The 19,351-nt window shown below is 35.3% G+C and overlaps 4 protein-coding genes across 5 annotated transcripts; 1 reads left to right on the forward strand and 3 right to left on the reverse strand.

Moving 5' to 3' along the window:
* Nucleotides 1-221: 221 nt before the first annotated feature.
* Nucleotides 222-3,824, reverse strand: LOC133866553 (uncharacterized). Of its 2 annotated transcripts, XM_062303111.1 has the most exons (7): nucleotides 3,504-3,818; nucleotides 3,387-3,426; nucleotides 3,167-3,237; nucleotides 2,432-2,526; nucleotides 1,678-1,745; nucleotides 731-841; nucleotides 222-590 (listed from the first exon to the last, which is right to left on the reverse strand). In XM_062303111.1, the coding sequence occupies exons 1-7, from the start codon at nucleotides 3,691-3,693 to the stop codon at nucleotides 461-463; spliced, it is 705 nt and encodes a 234-aa protein (XP_062159095.1). In that variant the 5' UTR covers nucleotides 3,694-3,818; the 3' UTR covers nucleotides 222-460. The 2 variants fall into 2 exon arrangements, with proteins under 2 accessions (XP_062159095.1, XP_062159096.1); XM_062303112.1 differs by lacking the exon at nucleotides 731-841 and having other exon boundaries at nucleotides 3,504-3,824.
* A 3,608-nt stretch (nucleotides 3,825-7,432) lies between these two features.
* LOC133866892 (uncharacterized) lies at nucleotides 7,433-9,988 on the forward strand. The gene is made up of 2 exons (XM_062303545.1): nucleotides 7,433-7,625; nucleotides 9,170-9,988. The coding sequence occupies exons 1-2, from the start codon at nucleotides 7,556-7,558 to the stop codon at nucleotides 9,766-9,768; spliced, it is 669 nt and encodes a 222-aa protein (XP_062159529.1). The 5' UTR covers nucleotides 7,433-7,555; the 3' UTR covers nucleotides 9,769-9,988.
* Nucleotides 9,989-14,909: 4,921 nt separating this feature from the next.
* Nucleotides 14,910-16,400, reverse strand: LOC133866883 (uncharacterized). Its single transcript, XM_062303539.1, has one exon. The coding sequence runs from the start codon at nucleotides 16,026-16,028 to the stop codon at nucleotides 15,678-15,680; it is 351 nt and encodes a 116-aa protein (XP_062159523.1). The 5' UTR covers nucleotides 16,029-16,400; the 3' UTR covers nucleotides 14,910-15,677.
* An 808-nt stretch (nucleotides 16,401-17,208) lies between these two features.
* On the reverse strand, nucleotides 17,209-19,343 carry LOC133867479 (ylmG homolog protein 2, chloroplastic). The gene is made up of 3 exons (XM_062304257.1): nucleotides 18,946-19,343; nucleotides 18,519-18,718; nucleotides 17,209-17,677 (listed from the first exon to the last, which is right to left on the reverse strand). The coding sequence occupies exons 1-3, from the start codon at nucleotides 19,231-19,233 to the stop codon at nucleotides 17,410-17,412; spliced, it is 756 nt and encodes a 251-aa protein (XP_062160241.1). The 5' UTR covers nucleotides 19,234-19,343; the 3' UTR covers nucleotides 17,209-17,409.
* Nucleotides 19,344-19,351: the final 8 nt, after the last annotated feature.

The raw sequence follows: 19,351 nt of genomic DNA on the forward strand, positions 1-19,351 counted from the left end.
TCCAATCGTATCTGAATATGTTTTAATGGCAAAAAAGAAACCCCAAAGACAAGTAGTTTGTTGTGTTGAACATAGTTATAGTTTCTCCACCTTGAACTGAAATCTTACCTACCCACCACCAGCAGGCGTCTCGATTGAGTCAATGGTGGTCGTATGTCGCAAATTCAGGCTTTTGAACAACCCAAGTTTAGGAAATGAGAATATACAAGGAAACGCCAGGCTGACAAGGAAAGTAGTGAAGCCCCAAGAAATTGCCTTAATATGGGGTACACTAATTGACATTATAATTCACATTAGCAGGTCATTCCATTTACTGCAATTCTACCTGTCTTTGAATCCAGAGATCATTTGGAAGTCTTTACATGCGTGCAATATACATAGCTTATAGTATGGTTTAAGATTAGTCATAAAACAATGAGAGAATACTTCATGTATTTGGTGAGATTCAGAGACCATAAATTTATAAAATTGACTCTAACTGCTGCATTTCCCGGTCCAACGTTTCAGGTTCCACATCTTCTCTAATCCTATAAGAATCAGCAACAGCCTTCCCTTTGTCTAGCACATCAGAAGGTACAGTTTGGAGGAGGCTGTAAAACGGAAAGCTTCTTAGGTTCCTTGGTTATATGCACATCAATTAACAAAGTATGATATAGAAAGGAAGATTATGGAACACATAATAGAAACTCAGTGTTGAGGAGCATAATATATGAACTGCTTGAAGTACCACCTCTCCAGAGCGTTAAGGGCAGTATTTATCTTTCCCTTCATTGATTCAACTGAGGCTTCTGGATCATTCCTTGATGCGCGCAGAAATAAGGAATCAAGTTCCTCCAAGGCTCTGCAGAAGTAGAGGTTTCACTGGACTCAAGTTGGTTCGACAGCAATTGTAAACTTGCGACTAACTAGCATAAAATCCAACATGGTGATGTTTATTAGCTGGGACATTTCCAATAAGAGTAGTTATATATCACATTTTTATCTTAGAACCATTCCACAATGTTGATGTGACAGTCTCAACAAATCCTTAATTTTTATTTTTATTTTACCTTTTTTTTTTAAACAATGACTGATCTATAGGTTAATTGAGACTGACACAACATCATTGTGGATGATTGTAGAATAAAATTATAATTTCTAGCATTACTCTTCCAATAACACTGATTCTCCTAGTGGCTCAGTAGACAAGAAAGGGAGAGGACGGCCTCTCTTGAGTAACCCATAGGTCAATAGGCCTCCAATGGACCCAAAAAAGGAAAAAGACGGACTTTCTACCACTATATCCTTGGTGGGGTTGGGATCAAGCTTTGGCTTAACTCGTCTTGAGGGAGCCCTTGTGTATCCCTCCTCCCCCCTTTTGTTCATATGAAAATAAATAAATAATCCGTGATCTATAACTGCAAAGGTTCTTAATAGTACCCTCTTAACTGAGCTATGACTGAGTGGCTTGTGTATCAACCCTTAAATGTAGAGTACCTAGGAGAGTTCGATTTAAGGATATTACCAGGAGTAGTTCAATAAACCCACAACATTTATCTCTACAGATAGTCCCACAAGCTATTCAGGCAAAAGTACACCTTGAAATGAGTAAAACTTGCAATCAGATTGCAGGGCAAGATTATGGGTTAACTCAAGTGCTTAAAAATTACGACGAATTTCAGCAATGAGGTGATATACCTGAGACATTGATCAACACTGTTGGAAGCAGTTTTACCATTGCCATTGTCTGAAGCATATTGTTCCACCTATAGTTCCAAAGAAAATTTTCCAAAGCTCTTAGGAACTCATGCATACAAAAACTGCCATGAAGCAAATGTAAATGAGCATGGAGAGTGAGAATGGATGTATCATCTAATATGAAACACATGATGACAAGAACAGCGAGTCAGTAACAAACATGAACAAAAGGCAACACTGTTTGACGTACAAGTAATTACAGGAAAACTGAAAACACATGATACAGAGGCCCAGAAACACATCTCCATGCTCATTAACTGAACCACTTGGGGGACAAGATCAGAATTAATGGCTGATCAGAATATCTCTGGTCAATCTGAGAGGCGCTTTCCTGGTTAAATCTGAGAGTTCTTGCAATATTTGCATTACTGCAAACAGTGCTTTGGGTGGTCCATGCTCATATCTATTAGAAGTGAGACTAATTTTGGCAGTACAGTAATGCTCTGGTTGCAAAATGCGATAAACTTTGAGAATGGCTTTTCACTGAAAGCCAGACACTGTTGTATAGTATAGGAACCCAAAGGAAATGTAAAGGATCCAAGCATTCTAGTTGAATCCAGAAGAACATGATTCAACATAATGTAGAACAGGAACAGGGATGAGAAATTCTTTCATGCCAAGAATCAGAAGCAAACCACAGCTGGAAGAGGAAAACATAAAAAGTACTCAAAAGTTCAAGGAAGTCTCAACATACTGCTCGAATGTTTACACGAAGGGATGCTGCAGGGCCAGAGCGTAGTAGAGATCGGCAGGTAGCATACTGGGGTTGATCAAATTCTAGAGATTTCTCTGTACCAGTGGAAAAAAAAAATATAATTACTATCACCCCTGGTGAATACCTTTTGCAAATGCTTAAGCAAGCCAAACGCTAGAAGGAGCATACTAAAAGTTCATCGAATATAAATTAAATGCTTAAGCTTTTGGAATAAATAATGATTTAACATGGTATCAAACAAAAGTTTTGAGTTCAAACCTTGTAATTTGTATTTATCATTCATCTCTCATTTCAATTAAAAATTTTTCGTGTTGGGCCCCACTAATTAATGAGCCACGTGAGAAATGTGTTAAAATATAAATTAAATTATTAAATTAATTATTTACTATTAGCTTAAATTTTTTAGATAAGTACCACAAACGAGAACCAGAAAATGAGCAACAACAAAGATCTAAGAACGTGGGAAGAAAAAGTATAAAGACATACAGAAACAGACACAAGCACGCACACAAATTAATCACTAAACGGAAAATGAAACTCATCTCCATCAAAATAGAAACTGAAGAAAATTTTGATGAGATTGTAATGGACGAAAACACATTAAATGCACAAATCAAATAAAAGCGACATTATGAAATGAAATCAAATGATAGAGACCTTATCATATCTGGCATTAACTCCTTAGATAATTAAATAAATAAATAAAATAATTACCCAAGTCCTGGATCTGTAACTGTGTCAGTATGACAGCTGGTACATAAGCCTCTAGTGGGTCAAGCTTTTTCCTGGTTATTGTATCATAAGAAGGATTAGTGATGAAGAAAAAAAGTTTCAAAGCACAAAAAGAAATAAGGCCTTTTTGTTTGAAATATTTATTGCCATGATTAAACTAAGAAAAAAATAATAATAATTGAAACCATGCCATAGACGTCACCTTTTCACATATTTATCGAAAATGCTGCCGGCGATGGCATCTGCCAGAGAAAAATACAACAAATATGGGATTTGCTTTTGTCGACAACCAAAGAGAGGGGGGTACATAAAAACTTACGGTTGGGGATAAAGAGGAAGTGGGTCAGGACGAGGGAGACCAATCGCCTGCTCTCCCGCCATTTTGGGGGTGACAATGCGCACCTCGCGCGCGGTAGCTTCTTCCCGGCTCTAGCGGTCAGAGAAGGAGGGCAGCTCAAGGAATTCAAGGGCTTGGTGCTAACGTACGCAGGGGTGCCGAGTGTAGCCATGCCGATTGCCGACCCAACATCCGCTTTTCCTTCTCGGCAAAGATAGACAGTCTGGTCTGGTCTGGTCTCACTTGGATTTCAGGAAAAACTCTCGGGTCTTATCTCTTTGTTCATCTCTCGCGCCTTTCACGAAATATTTCTGTAAACTGACATATTTGCCCTCAAATTTGTCTTTTATTTTGAATGTATTTCCTTTTTTTATTTATTTTTTTTATTATTTATTTTTACGTATTTGGAGTTATTTTTGCAAATGCAAATCAGAATGTACCAACCTAAGGATGTACAATCGGTTGCGGTTGTAATTATTTTTTCATAATCGCAATTGCAATCAAGATATCCCGTTTACCGATTGTAGTTATTACCAACTGGCAGTTAGCAGTTGTTGGCGATTATTAACGGTTAATAACCGCTCCACTTGTAAACCCCTTATGTACCACCCGTACACACACCAGTAGGCAAAGATATTAGTGTTTCTTGTTGTCAAATTCTAGACTTGGGCACTTTTTGTAATTGGGAAACGATTGGCTTCTATTTTTTGAGTATTTTTTGTTCATCTTTATATAAGAAATGGGCAAATCACATCATTAAATACTACAAAAATTTAATGATGAATTTACAAAAAGAGATTGATATAAGATAGGCAAGAGATGAATGTATAACAACTCTCTTTATAATTAGAATATTGTTGTTGTTAGAATATCTTAGAATATTTAGAATATATTATACTCTAATTAGGTTTATCCGTATTTTCCCTTTGTAAGAATATTTATATTTTCCTTATTCTATTTCTTCAGTAAATTTATTTCCTATCTTATTTAGTTTAGGATTTCTTGTTCACTACTCATTGCATCTTTATAAATAGAGAATTATGTAATATTGTTTAATACAATGAATATACAAGATGTAGCCAATACCTTTAATTTTCTCTGTTTCCGCTCTTTTTTTCTCTTTCATATTTTATTATTTTATATTTTTTTCTACACTTGTTGATGCAACATGTTTGACAGTCGACTGGTGCCAAAGTTCTTGCAAAATAGGAAAAAAAAAAATTATCAAAAATTGTCGATCTTCAGGAGATTGGAGGAATCTCCAATACTTGAGTTAGCAAAGTTTTTTTTAAGAGAAAACAAATGCAAGCAGCAGGAAGAATGTATTATCCGATTGTTTTGAAATGCGTATCTCTTTTAAAGGGAGACTCTTTTTCTTCTATTTTTTTTTTTTTTTAACTAATTAATAAGGTGAAAAGAGGCAATCAGTGTAATTACCTCATTGGCGCAATGACGGAGAAAGGGGGGCCGGTGGGAGCCATGGTCCCCCCTCAACTCTTAGGCCTCGTTTGGTTCGCGGAATGGTCATTCCATTAAGAAAATGAATAGGTGGGAATAAAAAGTGGTGGAATGGAATGACTATTCCTATTCTTTTGTTTGGTAATAAACTGGTGGATGGCCGGCCACCTACCGTTGAACCAGAGGTGCCCGCAGCCACCCTTGAACAGCCTCCGGGGGTGGCCTGTGCCACTCCCACTTGCTCTGGGGGTGGTCGCACCACCCCCAGAACGCCTCAGTGGTCCCCCCGAAGCATTCCAGGGGTGATGCGACCACCCCTAGCCCTCCCACAGTCGTTGGCCGACCACCCATAGATTTTCTTTTTTTTTCTTTTTTTTTTTATAAAAAAAGATTAAAAAGAAAATAAAAAATGAGTTTTTTTTCTTGAAAAATGTCTTTACTCCAAGGAATAGCTATTCCTCTCATTTTTTAGAGGAATAAGTATTCCTCTTCGTAAGGGAATAGCTATTCCAATGGGAATAGTTGTTCCATGGAATATACCCCTACCAAACTAAAGAATAGTTATTCTTATAGAATAGTCATTTCATTCCAGGGGCCTATTCCACGAACCAAACAAGGCCTTAAGAAAAAAATAATAATTAAGATAGAAAAAAAAAATTAAGGTTTTTTGCCTATTGGACTATAGCCACAAAAAAAAAAAAAAAAAAAAAAAAAAAAAAAAAAAAATTGGCCCCTTGGCCCTTCCCTTTTATCATCACTTCAACTAATTTCATCTCATTTGGAACAATAGCTTTATTGTCAAAACTTTTTCCTTTAATATTTCACAGGTAGCAACGGACATGTCTGAGAATGTAACAATGGAATGAACTTTACAAAGTTGTAAAGGCTTTGTTCAAAGTAAATGAAAATGGTTTAGTAAAGCAATTCATTGGAAGAAGACGTGTGGATTTAAGGAGTCAAATGCTTAACAAAGCTTGATTTCTTAAAGATGTGTGGCAAAAATAACATAAAATTGGCAAAAATAGCTAGATGGCATTAGAAAAATCTAGAAGATATGCGTTTCATTTGTTTTATGTTACGTTTAGTAGAACGTGTTTTGTGTAGAATATAGTGTGTTTTATATAATAGTTAGTGAGCTATTATGTTAACGCGACTTTAATTGAACTGTTCTAACAAAAAGAGCAAGATAATGTTAACTTCAAAAGCCATGTCATTCAGGTAAAGCTTTGCAAAAAGGCCGAGAAATACACAATTCATCCAACTGAAATTTCTCAATTTTAGTACAGAAACTGTGACCTTTTTATTTTTCATTTTCTAAATCTTTGAGCAATGGTTTTCTTTACTTCTTTTTTTTCTTTTTCTTTTTTTTTTTTTCCAAAAAACTCTTCACTTTTACTTATTGATTTTTAATTTGAAGGGAATAATAAAAATATCAAAACTAGGTTATGTTTAATTTACTTAAAAAAAAAAAAAAAATTATATATACTTTAACCCCTACTTAAGAAAAAAATTTATTTGGCCCCCCTCCCATTAAAATGTTTGGCTCCGTCCCTGCTTGGGCGTGACTGTCGATATTTCTATTCATAGTGAAATGTTTGGTTTGAGCTATAGTTACTGTCTTGAAAGTCGAGTCCATCACCACAGCCCCACCAAAGTGCAAGTTGGTAAAACTTATTCTTAGCAACATTTGATTCATGGACTACTACCGTAAACGGGTTCGAGTCCGCGACTACTAAGAAGAAAGGAGGGGGGTTGAATATGATTCTTGAATGTTTATCATGTGGCGAACTTGTTGCCTAATAATTATTTTCCATTTGAGTGGACTAATGATTATTTATGTCTCCAAAGGGAAAGGAAAAATAATGTTTGATTTGTGTTCACGAAAGAACCAAGCTTATTTTATTGGTTTTAAGTGGTCAATTTTCATCTGGCCATGTTCAAGTGTAATGCAAGTCCCGTTTTGCACTAATACAATTGCTTTGCTTGTATCATATACTATAAGAAAAAGAAACCTCGTTTTAGTTTTGGGAATAATAAAAGCCTCGTGCTTCTTCTCTTAGCTGTTGAAGGGTATTGCAGTAGTTAGAAGGAGAAATGTTATTTAATATAAATAGCATGGCTTAAAAAATAGATATTTATTTTTTATTTTACAAGCCTTTGTTAATTTAACCGCTAATTTTTAGCGTTATGCTATCTCAATTGTATGGCATCATTATAACAGCCTATTAAATACAACTCATTCTTAAGATGGTTTAAAACAAATGATAAAAATTTATGAATAATTGTATCATTGGTCTTTGAGATTGGTTTAAATTACGAATCACTTCTTGTTGTACAAAAAATTTATGAAAAATTCATGTGATAAACTATAATTACGAATCACTCCATGAACTCGTTTTCTATCTGCCAAATTAAAAGTTTCCTATAAACGTCAAACCCATTTGGAATTTTGGAGAAAATTTGTGTCCTGAAAAGACATAGTAAGGGACGCCACCAGTTGAAGCAGACAGAAATACTACTAAAACGCAACCTCTGCTTCATCTCCGATCTCTGTGGGTTCGTTAACAGCAGCGAGAATGACAAAGACTCTGTGGCTTCTCTTGCTCTCCCTTCTCTTCGTCTCAGCTTCTGCAGCCGCTAATCAGAGTAAGAAGTCTCTACATTGCCTCTTTATACATATGTATGTGCATCATGTTTTGAATTAGTGGGGATTTATCAGATGCGGCTGATCTGCTTGAAAAGTTTTGAGAAGTTTGTCTGAATGTGTGTCTCTGTGATATTTCCAGAAATGCCATTTCTTAATTAAACACCCCCGAGGTGTTTATTTATGGTAAGAATGAACAATTATCAGATCTCTTGCTTAAGATAAGATTCATTAGTTAGTTGATGTCTCTGATGGGACATTTGTGGTAAGAATGCTGAATGTGCTCCTTCATTGTTTTGTTTGGTTCCTGAGAAATCGAGGTCAAGGAGAAGGAAAATAAATTACAGATTTTGGATTTTTTTTTTTTTTTTTTTTTTTTTTTTTTTTTTTTTTTTCTGTTATTCACAGACCGGACATATAAAAGCAGAAATAGAAACTTTTGTTTCTTTCTTTGCTTTTTCATTCGAACTCAATACAATTCTTCTGCTTGGTTTAAGATCTAACTTTTGGGGACTACAACCACTGAAAATCTCTTTTCTCGATGATTTTTTTTTTTTTTTTTTGTTCTGTTTTTTTGGGAGTTGATGGGATGTGAAAACACAATTAACCTTCAAAACTTCCTTGTCAATGTAGGATTTTTCGTCATTGTTGTTCTTTCTTCTTATATTAGCAAGCAAGAGGGATATTTCCTAGAACTTGGAACTTCGGGCAATCTCCAACACCAAACAATATAATTGGTTCCTAAGACCATAATAGCTCAAATGGGGCCAAAACAAAGTTAAGATTAGAATAGGGATAGGAAAAAGGATGAAACAAACATCGGAAATAAAGCTGGATTTAGGACATTCTATTGGAGGATTAGCTAAATCCACTTTGCTTAAAGTTCTTGTATTTATTTTAACCTTCTTGGGACTTATATTTCATAGCACAGTACATATCATGACAAAATCTATATGATTCTGCATGGCTGACTAACAAAAGAAACCCTTTAATTCTGGGGGCGTTTTGATTGTCCCCAAATTCTACGAAATTCTATCTATCTACTATAAAGCCTTAATCCTCTATATGCGCCCGCGCACACACATATATACATCTAAAGACTTAGGAGTGTACCTGCCAGAAGACCCTTTTAGTGAAGCGAATATGTCGAAGGGTTGATTTTCTTTTTTATTTAAACAAGTTATCTCTTGTAGTTTGCTTCATAGATTGTTTTTAGTGCATTAGTTCCCTTTGTTTTTTTCTGTCTCACCCTCTCATTAGTTGCTTCCTTTTTTCTTTTTCTTTTTTCAATTCATTTGTGGTTTTTATTATACGTTGAAATTACATATATCAGTTCTTAGATATTTTCCTTCCTTTAACCATTTTGACTTACCCATCCGCTATATGCTCTAAAATAGTTCAAATATCGTTGCTGCAAACCTTTTTTTTTTTTTTTTTTTTTTTGTCTGTTTCTGTTTCGCAATTTAGTTTATTGGATTATGCATAGGCATTAATGCAATTATATTCTCCCCATAAATGACATTATGAATTAAAATTGCTGTAAAAGGTACAAATAACCCTGCCGATGAGTTAGTGGCTGTACTTAATAATAACAGGACTGCACACCAGTTGAAATCCCTTTATGACAACCCTGGCCTGGCCTGCATCGCTCTGCAGTACTTAAAAGCCTACCAAGGTGATTGTGGTGCAGTAGGAGGGCCTAATGCGAAAAAGCCTGCTGATGCTCAATTTGCTGATAGTTTTGGTCCCAGCTGTGGTGTTCTTGTCTCAACCCTGTCTCCTATTACTGGTCGTCTACTTGGCTGCCAATCTCGTTATGTTAAAGCTTCTGAAGCATTTTCAGATATCCTAACGAAAAACAACAAGAGCTTAGAAATACTTTACAATAAGAATGACACTGAAGTTGGAGCTGCTGTGAGTGGCACTGATGGTGGGTCTCCCTACTTCTGGTGTGTCTTGTTCAGCAGCGGCAACACGAACAGCAGTTTTGCTTTTGAGGGAGGTGTGGCTAAAGTAACAAGACCCGGGTGCTATAGCGGTGCTAATGACGATTGCAGTGGTGCTTATGGTTGGTCTCAAAACAGCCGGATATGGCCATTTGCTGCCACAGCTTTGCTTGCAGTCGGATATGCTTTTGGATTATGATCAAATTTTTTTACCAGAATTTGAACTACTTATTACTTGATTTGGGGGCCCCTTTTGTTGTGTTTGTAATGAGAGGCTTGGCCTTTCTCATTCAATTTCTGTTTTGTATTTTCCATTCCTTGTTGATTGCAAGTGAAAGATCCATCCGATTCATTTTCTTCACTTGTAACTTGTGTAAACGTCTCTATTACTTGAGCTTGCTGAGGGCAATTTTTTTCTACATGAAGTTTGTTGTCACTTTTAATAATAATAATAAAAATATTAATATATTTTTAAAAATTAAAAACCTAAAAATTAAAAAATATAATTTTTTTTTTTTTTAAAAGAAAAAAAGTGGGTTTGGGAGGGGTGGCTGCAAGCCAATTCTTTTTTAATTTACTTTTATAGTAAATCCAAATTCTTTTTTAATCTACTTTTATAGTAAATTAAAAATTGGCTTAATTTACTATAAAATAAATAACACAAGGAAATACGGGTGGTTCGGTGTTAGACACCTCTGTACACCACTCTAAATAGCCCATATGACTACATTGTGTTTCATTAACTTATTTGTCTACGATACAGAAGTCCTATTTATAGGGTAGTGAGTAAGTACAAATATGATAATTAAATCTCCAAGAGGATTGTATTACAATACTCATAAGAATTTGATTACAATCAACCCTTAAATAGAGAATATTTCGACATTGAATATAAAAATATAATACTGAATATAAAAATATATTACATATTATATTAATAGAATTAAAAATTACAAATGAATCACAGGTCGTGTACTTACCTTGATTCATGGAATCCATAACTCTTGATGAAGAAATCTGCAGCGGAAAAACTTAAACAAAAGGAACAGATGATCCTTCTAGAGAGAAAGAGAATTCTGTAAGCATGAATAAGAGATGGGGTCTCTCAGGCATATATATTAACTCTTTTCTCTAGAGACCAACCATTATAACTTTTCATGAAAGGTCACTTCCCATCAAAGACATCCTTTCATTGATACCCTTTCAATGATACCATTTCAATTAAAACTCCCATTAAGACCCATTAAACTTTATATATCAAGATCTCTTTAGCCTAAGTCCAAGTGTATCATTGTCAAATGTGGTCCACATATGGCCTATTTAAATATTAGGCTCTAACATTCTCCCACTTGGACCATATTGACAAGTAAAAGAATGTTTTTTTTTTTTTTAAAAAAAAAATATATATATATAATAATAATAATAATAATAATAATAATAATAATCATAAAACACTTGAACTTGGTAAATTTAAAATATAATAATTTGCGCGCATTTAACAAAAATATCCTGATATAATTCTGGGCCAAACTTTATATTTGATTACCTAAGAATGATAATATGAACCATGGCGGAGATCTACGTGTGAATGGCATAAACCCTTCCATGATCACAATATCACCAACTTTAATAATCAAATCTTTATGGGTTAAATCTTCTGCATGAATGGATTTCTCATAAAATCCACTCGTTGGTCAAAATTTCTGCTATAAAATAGATTATCATATCATCAAGATATAATAAGCAAAAAAATAAATAAATGTGACATAACAACCATCAAAAGATGTCTCAAATTGTGCACAAATAGTACATCAACGAAAAGTATATCTTAATAGACCCATATGACCTACACGATCTTTAAACAATCCCGGGGATAAAGCCTTAGTAAAAGGGTCGGCAACCATAAGCACAGTACTGATGTACTCAATTGAAACCTTATGCTCATCGCATTTCTCTTTTACAACAAGGTATTTTACTTCCATGTGCTTATTTCCATTAGATACCTTGCCATTATTTATTGAGAAAACTGCTGCTGCATTATCACAAAACATTTTTATGGGCCTCGAAATACAGTCCACAACTTTTAGTCCCATAATAAAGTTTCTCAACCAAATTGCCTGAGTAACTGCCTCATAGCATGCCACTAATTCAGACTCCATAGTTGAAGCAGCTGTCAACTTCTGTTTCATACTTCTCCAAGAGATCACTCCACCAGCAAGTAGAGAAACATAACTTGATGTTGACTTTCTACTATTTGGACATCCGGCAAAATCAGAATCTGTATATCCAACTATTTCTAAAAGGTCGGATCTGTTGTATGTAAGCATGTAATCTAGAGTTCCTTGAAGGTACCTAAGCACCTTTTTCGCAGCTCTCCAATGATCCAAACCAAGGTCACTCTGAAATCTCCCCAATACTCCAACTACGTATGCTATATCTGGTCTGGTACAAATTTTAGCATACATTAAAGTCCCAACCAATGAAGCATAAGGATATGCTTTCATTTGATTTCTTTCAAGCTCATTTTTCGGAGATTGGCATTTACTTAACTTATCACCCTTAGCAATAGGCGCAGGGCTAGATTTGGAGCTTTCCATACCATATCTTTCTAGCATTTTCATAATGTAAGCTCATTGAGATAGATAAAGTTTTCCTTTAAATCTATCTCTGTGAACCTCTATGCCGATAACATATGAGGCTTCACCCATATCCTTCATGTCAAAATAACTAGAAAGATAATTCTTAGTCTCTCTAAGCAATGCCAAATCACTAGTAGCAAGCAAGATATCATCTACATATAAGACCAAAAAAATGAATCGACTCCCACTGACTTTAAGGTATATACAATGATCAACAACATTTTCTACGAAACCGTATGAAGAAATCATGTTGTTGAATTTAAGATACCATTGACATGAGGATTGCTTAAGTCCATATATAGACTTATTTAACTTGCAAACTAGATGACTCTGATTTTTAGAAACAAAACATTCAGGTTGTTTCATATACACTTCCTCCTCTAAATTACCTTTGAGAAAAGTTGTTTTCACATCCATTTGGTGAAGCTCTAAGTCAAAATGAGCCACCAAAGCCATAATTATCCTCAAGGAGTCCTTCTTTGATACAGGAGAGAATGTCTCATTATAATCAATACCTTCTTTTTGAGTGAACCATTTGGCAACAAGTCTAGCCTTATGTCGTTCTACATTACCTTTGGAGTCTCTCTTGGTCTTAAAGACCCATTTACAACTGATAGCTGTAGCCCCATGAGGTAATTCGACTAAATTCCAAACATTATTTTTATCCATTGATTCAATCTTGTCCTTCATGACGTCATACCATTTTGAGGAATTCATATTATTCATGGCTTGTGAGAAAGTGAATGGATCATCATACTCTCCAATGTCAAAATCAGACTCTTGAAGGTACACAATATAATCTGATGGAATTGATGGTTTCCTAATCCTTGATGACCTCCTTAATGTTGCTTCTTGACCCACTGCGAGTGGAGGTTGAGCAACATTTTCACTAACAACTGGCTTAGTTACAGATGGCATATTTATAGTAGGCTCATCCTCAATTAAATCATTATAAATGATAGGTGGAGGAATCATTGGCCACTCATCTGAACTTTGCACAGTAGATGGAGTTTGACTTTCCTCAAAAACAATATTCTGAGGCTTTGTACTCCCACTGATTTGGTCATTTTTAAGAAACTTGGCATTCCTTGTCTCAATAATCCTTAAGGAATAATTAGAACAATAAAATCTGTATCCCTTAGACTTCTCTGGATACCCAATAAAATAACCACTTATGGTTCTTGGGTCTAACTTTTTCTCATGTGGGTTGTACACCCTAGCCTCAGCCTGACAACCCCAAATGTGTAGATGCCCTAAACAAGGTTTTCTACCTGTCCATAACTCAAAAGGTGTTTTATGAACAGCTTTAGTAGGAACCCTATTTAAGATATACACGGCGGTTTTTAAGGCATCACCCCACAAAAGAAATTGGGAGAGTGGAGTAACTAATCATACTCCTAACCATGTCCATTAATGTTCGATTCCGTCTTTCAGCTACTCCATTTTGATCAGGAGTACCGGGCATAGTATATTGCGCTGCTATTCTATATTCTTGAAGGAATTGAGCAAATAGACCTAGGTGTTGTCCTAACTCAGTGTACCTACCATAATACTTACCACCTCTATCAGACCTCACGATTTTAATCCTTTTATTAAGTTGTAGCTCTACCTCTATCTTAAAAATCTTGAATGCATTTAATGCTTGAGCCTTATCAGATTGTAGGTAAATATAACTGTATCGTGAGTAATCATCTATGAAGGTGATGAAATATTTATGGCCTGTAAAACATGGGAAAATGGCCCACAAATATCTGTATGTATGAGATCCAATACATATGAACTTTTTATGACACCTTTCTTAAACTTGTTAGTCTGTTTACCCTTAATACAGTCTATACACTTGGACCACATTTGACAAGAATTCTATAAGCATGAATAAGAGATGGGGTCTCCTTAAATGTTTCCTTGTCAAATGTGGTCCACATATGGCCTATTTAAATATTAGGCTCTAACATATATTTCTCATATATTCTAACAAAAAGTAAAAGCATTTTATGCTCTTAAAATGTTTGAGAAAAATGCTTTAACTCAACCGTTTTAAATTAATTGAAAATATTACTTATTAAGCCTTTGACTGTCCTTCATTTTTTCTCCTTTACAAGTCATGAAGCAAGGGAAAGCTAAGATATATGAATGCATAGTTTTTAAGAAATAGATTGAAATGGAGGAGATCCTTTTCCAGTTTTTATGACATCTGTGAGTGATTTTATTTTTTTAAATACTGTTTTTTAAAAAATTCTATTCAGATTTTACTTAACTTTTTTTAATTTTGTCTCAAATTTTTTAAACTATTTAAATATAATTTTAGAAAACAAATTTTCTCGCTCTTCCCAAAATTTTCAAAATATTGTACACCCAAACAAGTCATAAAGCCGAAAAATTTCAGATGTGTTGATAATTTATCATTCATGATTTTAAATAAGTGTCTTGGGGCATGGGAAATACAATATAATACTCCGTTTTATTTTTAAAATATATTATGTTTTGACTTTACGTTTTCTGCAATTAGTTCTTCATCGTTTGCATTTAATGTAATTTTTTTTTAATTTTTTTGTTCTATTCTCATTGAATAAAGAAAATGTTACATAGGTCGAAAAAAAATAAGTTAATGATCCTAAAAATGAAAATAGAGTGAGTTTTCCAACAACAGACCCAACACAAATTAAAACAGTGTAAAAATAATTACAAAAAGTAAGAAATAGGACAACAAGTAATCTGATCCTTTTAAAAAGCCGTACAATGAGGTTACAAAAGCAAAATGAGTATAAATTAAGGCGAATCTATATGAACCTCCAACTGAAAAAGAGATAGAAGTCGAAAATGCACTATCTTAGTCCAACGAAGGGACTGCAGGAAAGAGATGAACCAATACAAATTCAGTTACAAAAGTTTTCACAATAAAAACAAACAAGAACTGGGAGACAGCAATCCACAAAACAAAGAAACAGCTAAAAACAAAAGGAGCTGCAAAACACAAGGAAAACAAATACAGGGAAAATAATAATAATAATAATAATAATAATAAGTAATAAAACTCATTGAGCAACAACTTGAATAAAGAACGAGACGGAGGAAGACTGGCATAGGAGCTATTGGCAGTAGCTCGAAAAACACACGGTCGCGCGTGTGATTCATGTTCCAACACGTATGGACCACGCGGTTGTGCATGGTGACTGGATCAAGACGGTGGCGGTATCAGCATAAAGCCGGGAGGCTAGTGAAGATAGTGGTGTGGCGCGTCGGAGCAAAGGATGGACAGAGGGTGAAAGTTTTGGCTTTGAAAGATTTGGATTTGAGAACTACTATAGATCCATGAATGACACGTCTATTCGAGTTACGCCACGCCTTCCTGAGTCATGACACGTGTTCATTCAAGAAACTGCTCTCTTATCTCTGAAAAGATGCATACAATTCTTTGATTCGCTTTCCCCACGAACAACAGAAAAAAAAAAAAAAAAAAAAAATTCAGTCAAGCCTCCCAGCTCTTTACGGAAGATTTACACTTCAAAACCAGTACAAGAACGATAAGAATCACGATTATACCAGCAGAAGAACCACCGACTCTGTGAATACAATGAGGATCAGACCTGGTAAAGATCCTGTCTAAGTAACTTGACAAGAAGATGGCCAAGATCAACACCAGGAGTAGTAGAGGCAGCCAAGAAACAAGGTCGATGAGCTGCTCATCAAGTTCTGAATCACTCTCTGTTCTCCGGTTGATAAATAGAGGAGAAACCACAGCTACAAGGGCCAAGCCTATTGCCACCAGCCGAGAATACGAAGAAGATCGCCTTGTCGTGCATGTACCTCCGACCGCCATTCAGGATGGAAATCTCTTCAATCCTCCATCCTCCTGATTGTTAGATTGATATATTCTTTTGGAGGAGAGTTCAGGAATCTATCTATAGACAAGTAATAAAATTTACCCCGTGCTTTGTTGGCAGCTTGCTCATGAAGCCACAGTAATTGACAGATTGAATGGATGTGGAGAAGCCGCTTGGAAAGGAGCAGACTATTCTCCATTCACAACAATATGTATTTGATGCTGCCTCCATACTTGCTTGGAATCTGATTCTGTCTGATCGATCAGTCCCATGAATTCTCCACACAATTAACAGGAAAGCCGGCAATCTTATGGCACAAGGAATTTTAAATCAATACGGGATTGTGACGCTTGCCAAACACCGGTTGCCTTGACTCGTGCAATTGGTTCGTCTTGGATTCTGTCATGTTAAATCATTATTCGCTCAAAAGCTTAATTAATATTTTATACACTCTACTTTTCGTGTGAATTCAAGCTCTCCCTTAATAAATAAGGCCCAATATATAAAATATTTAATGAGTGAATTATGGAGTCAGAATTTAATACGGACCCTAGACTTCCCTATGAGTATATAACACAATAACCTAAAAAAGAAGAAGAGAAACTTCATTTAATTCTCTTGAATTGTCGTCGTTGTTGCAATTATCATCTCAAAATTTAAAAACTCTCAATTTAGTGAATCCATCTTTCAATTTTTTTTTTTATTTTAATTTCACCCCTCTATTAAGATTTTTCGTTAATTCCTAGCAAAATTCTCAAATACCCCATTTTTTTAGAAAAATAAATAAATCAAATATTCGAACATGCATATTTTTGCTAATTCCATTAATTTCAAACCAACGCCTAAATCTTTACAATTGTTTTTCTTTTTTTCCTAAAAAAAATAAAAGTATTTTAAGAATTTTGACACCCTGCGGAAAATCCTAACAAAATGGTGAAATTAAAACAAAAAATGAAAGATGGATACACTGAAATAAGAGTTTTTTAAGTTTGATGGGAGGTAATTGTAAATGTGATGAAAGTTCAGAAGAATTAGTAAAGATTTTCCAAAAAAGAAGAAGAAAGAAACCTACATTCACCAGCATTTGCTTTGACAGAAGTCCAGAGTAAATGAACAAAATCATGTACTAGTCTGCCTACTTCATCCTATCAATAGCAGTAGACTAGTTCACCATAATGACAAATAAAAATAACTTGCATTGTTATTCAATGCATTAGCAGAAGAATTTCTGCAGTTCAGCCAGAACAAGCCAAAGGTAATAGCCGGAATGTCACTGTCCAATACTCAAAAGAATACAAGAATACAGACACTGCATGCCTAGAAGAGTATGACAATTAAGAAGGTAGAAAAATCGGAGATGGAAATGAACACAAGAGCCTAATTGACACCACTAGAGCTCTCTGTCTTGTTTCCGTGAAGCCTTCTCATCCATTTCTGCTGTGATGTGGTAATATTAGTAAACTTTGCAAGAGATGCACAACCTTCTTCGGGTGTTCCTGTTGCTGGAAGTTCTGCAGGAAGTGCTGAAGCAGTGCTTGTAAAGGCATTCAGAACCAGAAATGCCAGTATGGGAGAGAAATCCAGTGTTCCTCCAAGTGGTGGGATAATTCCACGGAAGATGTTCAAGTATGGGTCACATATAGTGCTGGATGACACCACAGCACCCATCGTAAAGATATAGAAATGGTTGTGAAACATAAACAGTCAGTCCAGAGGAATTAGTTCAGCACCATAAGCATAAAGCAAAGCAAAACCTCCTTTCATAGACTAAAGCATACTACTGATGACCCTCATCATGAAGGGTGAATAAACCCATCGGTTATGGTTGACTTGAACACCAGTCAAACTCGAACTTATTCATGAACTGCTCAATTAACTATTCATTCCCTATATAAAATAATCATGATCGTTTATTTTTTCATAAATCCATACTAATTAATATTGTTAAGATTTTATCATTTGAGTTAATTAAATAAATTAACATAAATCTCAAATAATCCAATCTCAAGTTTATATGTATGTTTTATAATATGTATATAAATTCATTATGCATGCACATATTTATACATACACACAAACAGACTCATCTATTACAAATATACATATATCTATATCAAGACTCACCATAACAATAATTCAAGCTATATCTATTATATTATGAAGAAAATTTATTTTTACTTAAAATGTTCTAATTACGAAATTAAAATTATATTATAAAAATCATAAAAATAAAGTTATACAAGTAGCGTCGAGATTATATAAACATAAATCGTTTAATAATCTAGCCTAATATTTGTTTATGATCGGCTCATTTATTAAAGAAACCAAATTCAAGTCATGTATCGAGCAACTGACTCGTTCATTTACAGTCGTAGCAGGATGGCTCTTACACCATGCTTGCAGGTTTATTCACCCTTTTTTATTCCTACAATGGAATTGAATGGAGTATATAATGTCAAAGTAATTACAACATATAGGACGCTCACCTGAGGGGACTAACAATGGCAGGAGGAGTGTTCGGAAACCAGGTCAAAACAAGCCTGACAATCAAAAGCGTGTTGTAAATGTTCAAGAAATTTAGGATACCATTAGCCACCACGATCCCTGCCACTGAATCTCCGGGAATGACGGCAGCAAAATTGTGACTGGACAGAGATTTCATATTCCTGTATTTCCTGCAGTTAATCTGAAGTAGAGTTCAACCAAATACTCCTATACCCATCAAAGAAATGAGAAAACTGTTTTTCTAAATCAGATGTAACATCAACTTGAACTACTTCCAATCACTTCCTCGTCGCGGCCAAACCATATCAGCTAACAAAATTCATCTTCCGTTTGATAGAAACAATTAAACAGTCATTGAATATTGAGACACAAACACGCACAAGCCTGTTAAGAGAGAGGAAGAGTTACCTGTTGGCAGAAGCCCTGAAATTGAGAAGACCAAGAAAGCACTTGCTTGAGAGCCGGATTTTCAGATGCGAACAAGTGAAGAAATCCAAGACAGTTATCAGCAGTTGACATTACTGAGCTGCGAAGGTCTCGAAGAATCATGCTTGGACGAACAAAATTACTGGGCTTGGGGCTGGAGTTGGAGTTGGAATTGGATGGCCTCAGAAATGGCGTTTGCGTGAATGCCCAAGAGAGAATTACGCGGTTCGGAACGGACGCTGTCTCTGTGGACGACTCCGCCGGGCCCATCTCTCACAAAGCTCACCGACTCTTACTGGTAAAGCAGGCTGAAGAGGATAACGTATCGAAATCTTTAGATGGCCCCTAGCCTTGTACTCCATACGACAACGTTTCGCTCCTCCTGTTG

The sequence above is a fragment of the Alnus glutinosa genome, chromosome 4, assembly GCF_958979055.1.
Source record: "Alnus glutinosa chromosome 4, dhAlnGlut1.1, whole genome shotgun sequence".
In the NCBI taxonomy this organism is placed as follows: domain Eukaryota; kingdom Viridiplantae; phylum Streptophyta; class Magnoliopsida; order Fagales; family Betulaceae; genus Alnus; species Alnus glutinosa.

What these genes read in the sequence shown, in the direction of transcription:
- LOC133866553 (XM_062303111.1), bottom strand. Translation starts at nt 3,693, where the DNA reads ATGGCTACACTCGGCACCCCTGCGTACGTTAGCACCAAGCCCTTGAAT. An exon ending in GTTACAGATCCAGGACTTGG is followed by an intron (nt 2,527 to 3,166) that starts GTAATTATTTTA and finishes CCACTGGTACAG; the next exon opens with AGAAATCTCTAGAATTTGAT. An exon ending in GCCCTTAACGCTCTGGAGAG is followed by an intron (nt 591 to 730) that starts GTGGTACTTCAA and finishes TCCGTTTTACAG; the next exon opens with CCTCCTCCAAACTGTACCTT.
- LOC133866892 (XM_062303545.1), top strand. Translation starts at nt 7,556, where the DNA reads ATGACAAAGACTCTGTGGCTTCTCTTGCTCTCCCTTCTCTTCGTCTCA. An exon ending in TTCTGCAGCCGCTAATCAGA is followed by an intron (nt 7,626 to 9,169) that starts GTAAGAAGTCTC and finishes TTGCTGTAAAAG; the next exon opens with GTACAAATAACCCTGCCGAT.
- LOC133866883 (XM_062303539.1), bottom strand. Translation starts at nt 16,028, where the DNA reads ATGGCGGTCGGAGGTACATGCACGACAAGGCGATCTTCTTCGTATTCT.
- LOC133867479 (XM_062304257.1), bottom strand. Translation starts at nt 19,233, where the DNA reads ATGGGCCCGGCGGAGTCGTCCACAGAGACAGCGTCCGTTCCGAACCGC. An exon ending in TTCAGGGCTTCTGCCAACAG is followed by an intron (nt 18,719 to 18,945) that starts GTAACTCTTCCT and finishes ACTCTACTTCAG; the next exon opens with ATTAACTGCAGGAAATACAG. An exon ending in GCCATTGTTAGTCCCCTCAG is followed by an intron (nt 17,678 to 18,518) that starts GTGAGCGTCCTA and finishes GGTGTCATCCAG; the next exon opens with CACTATATGTGACCCATACT.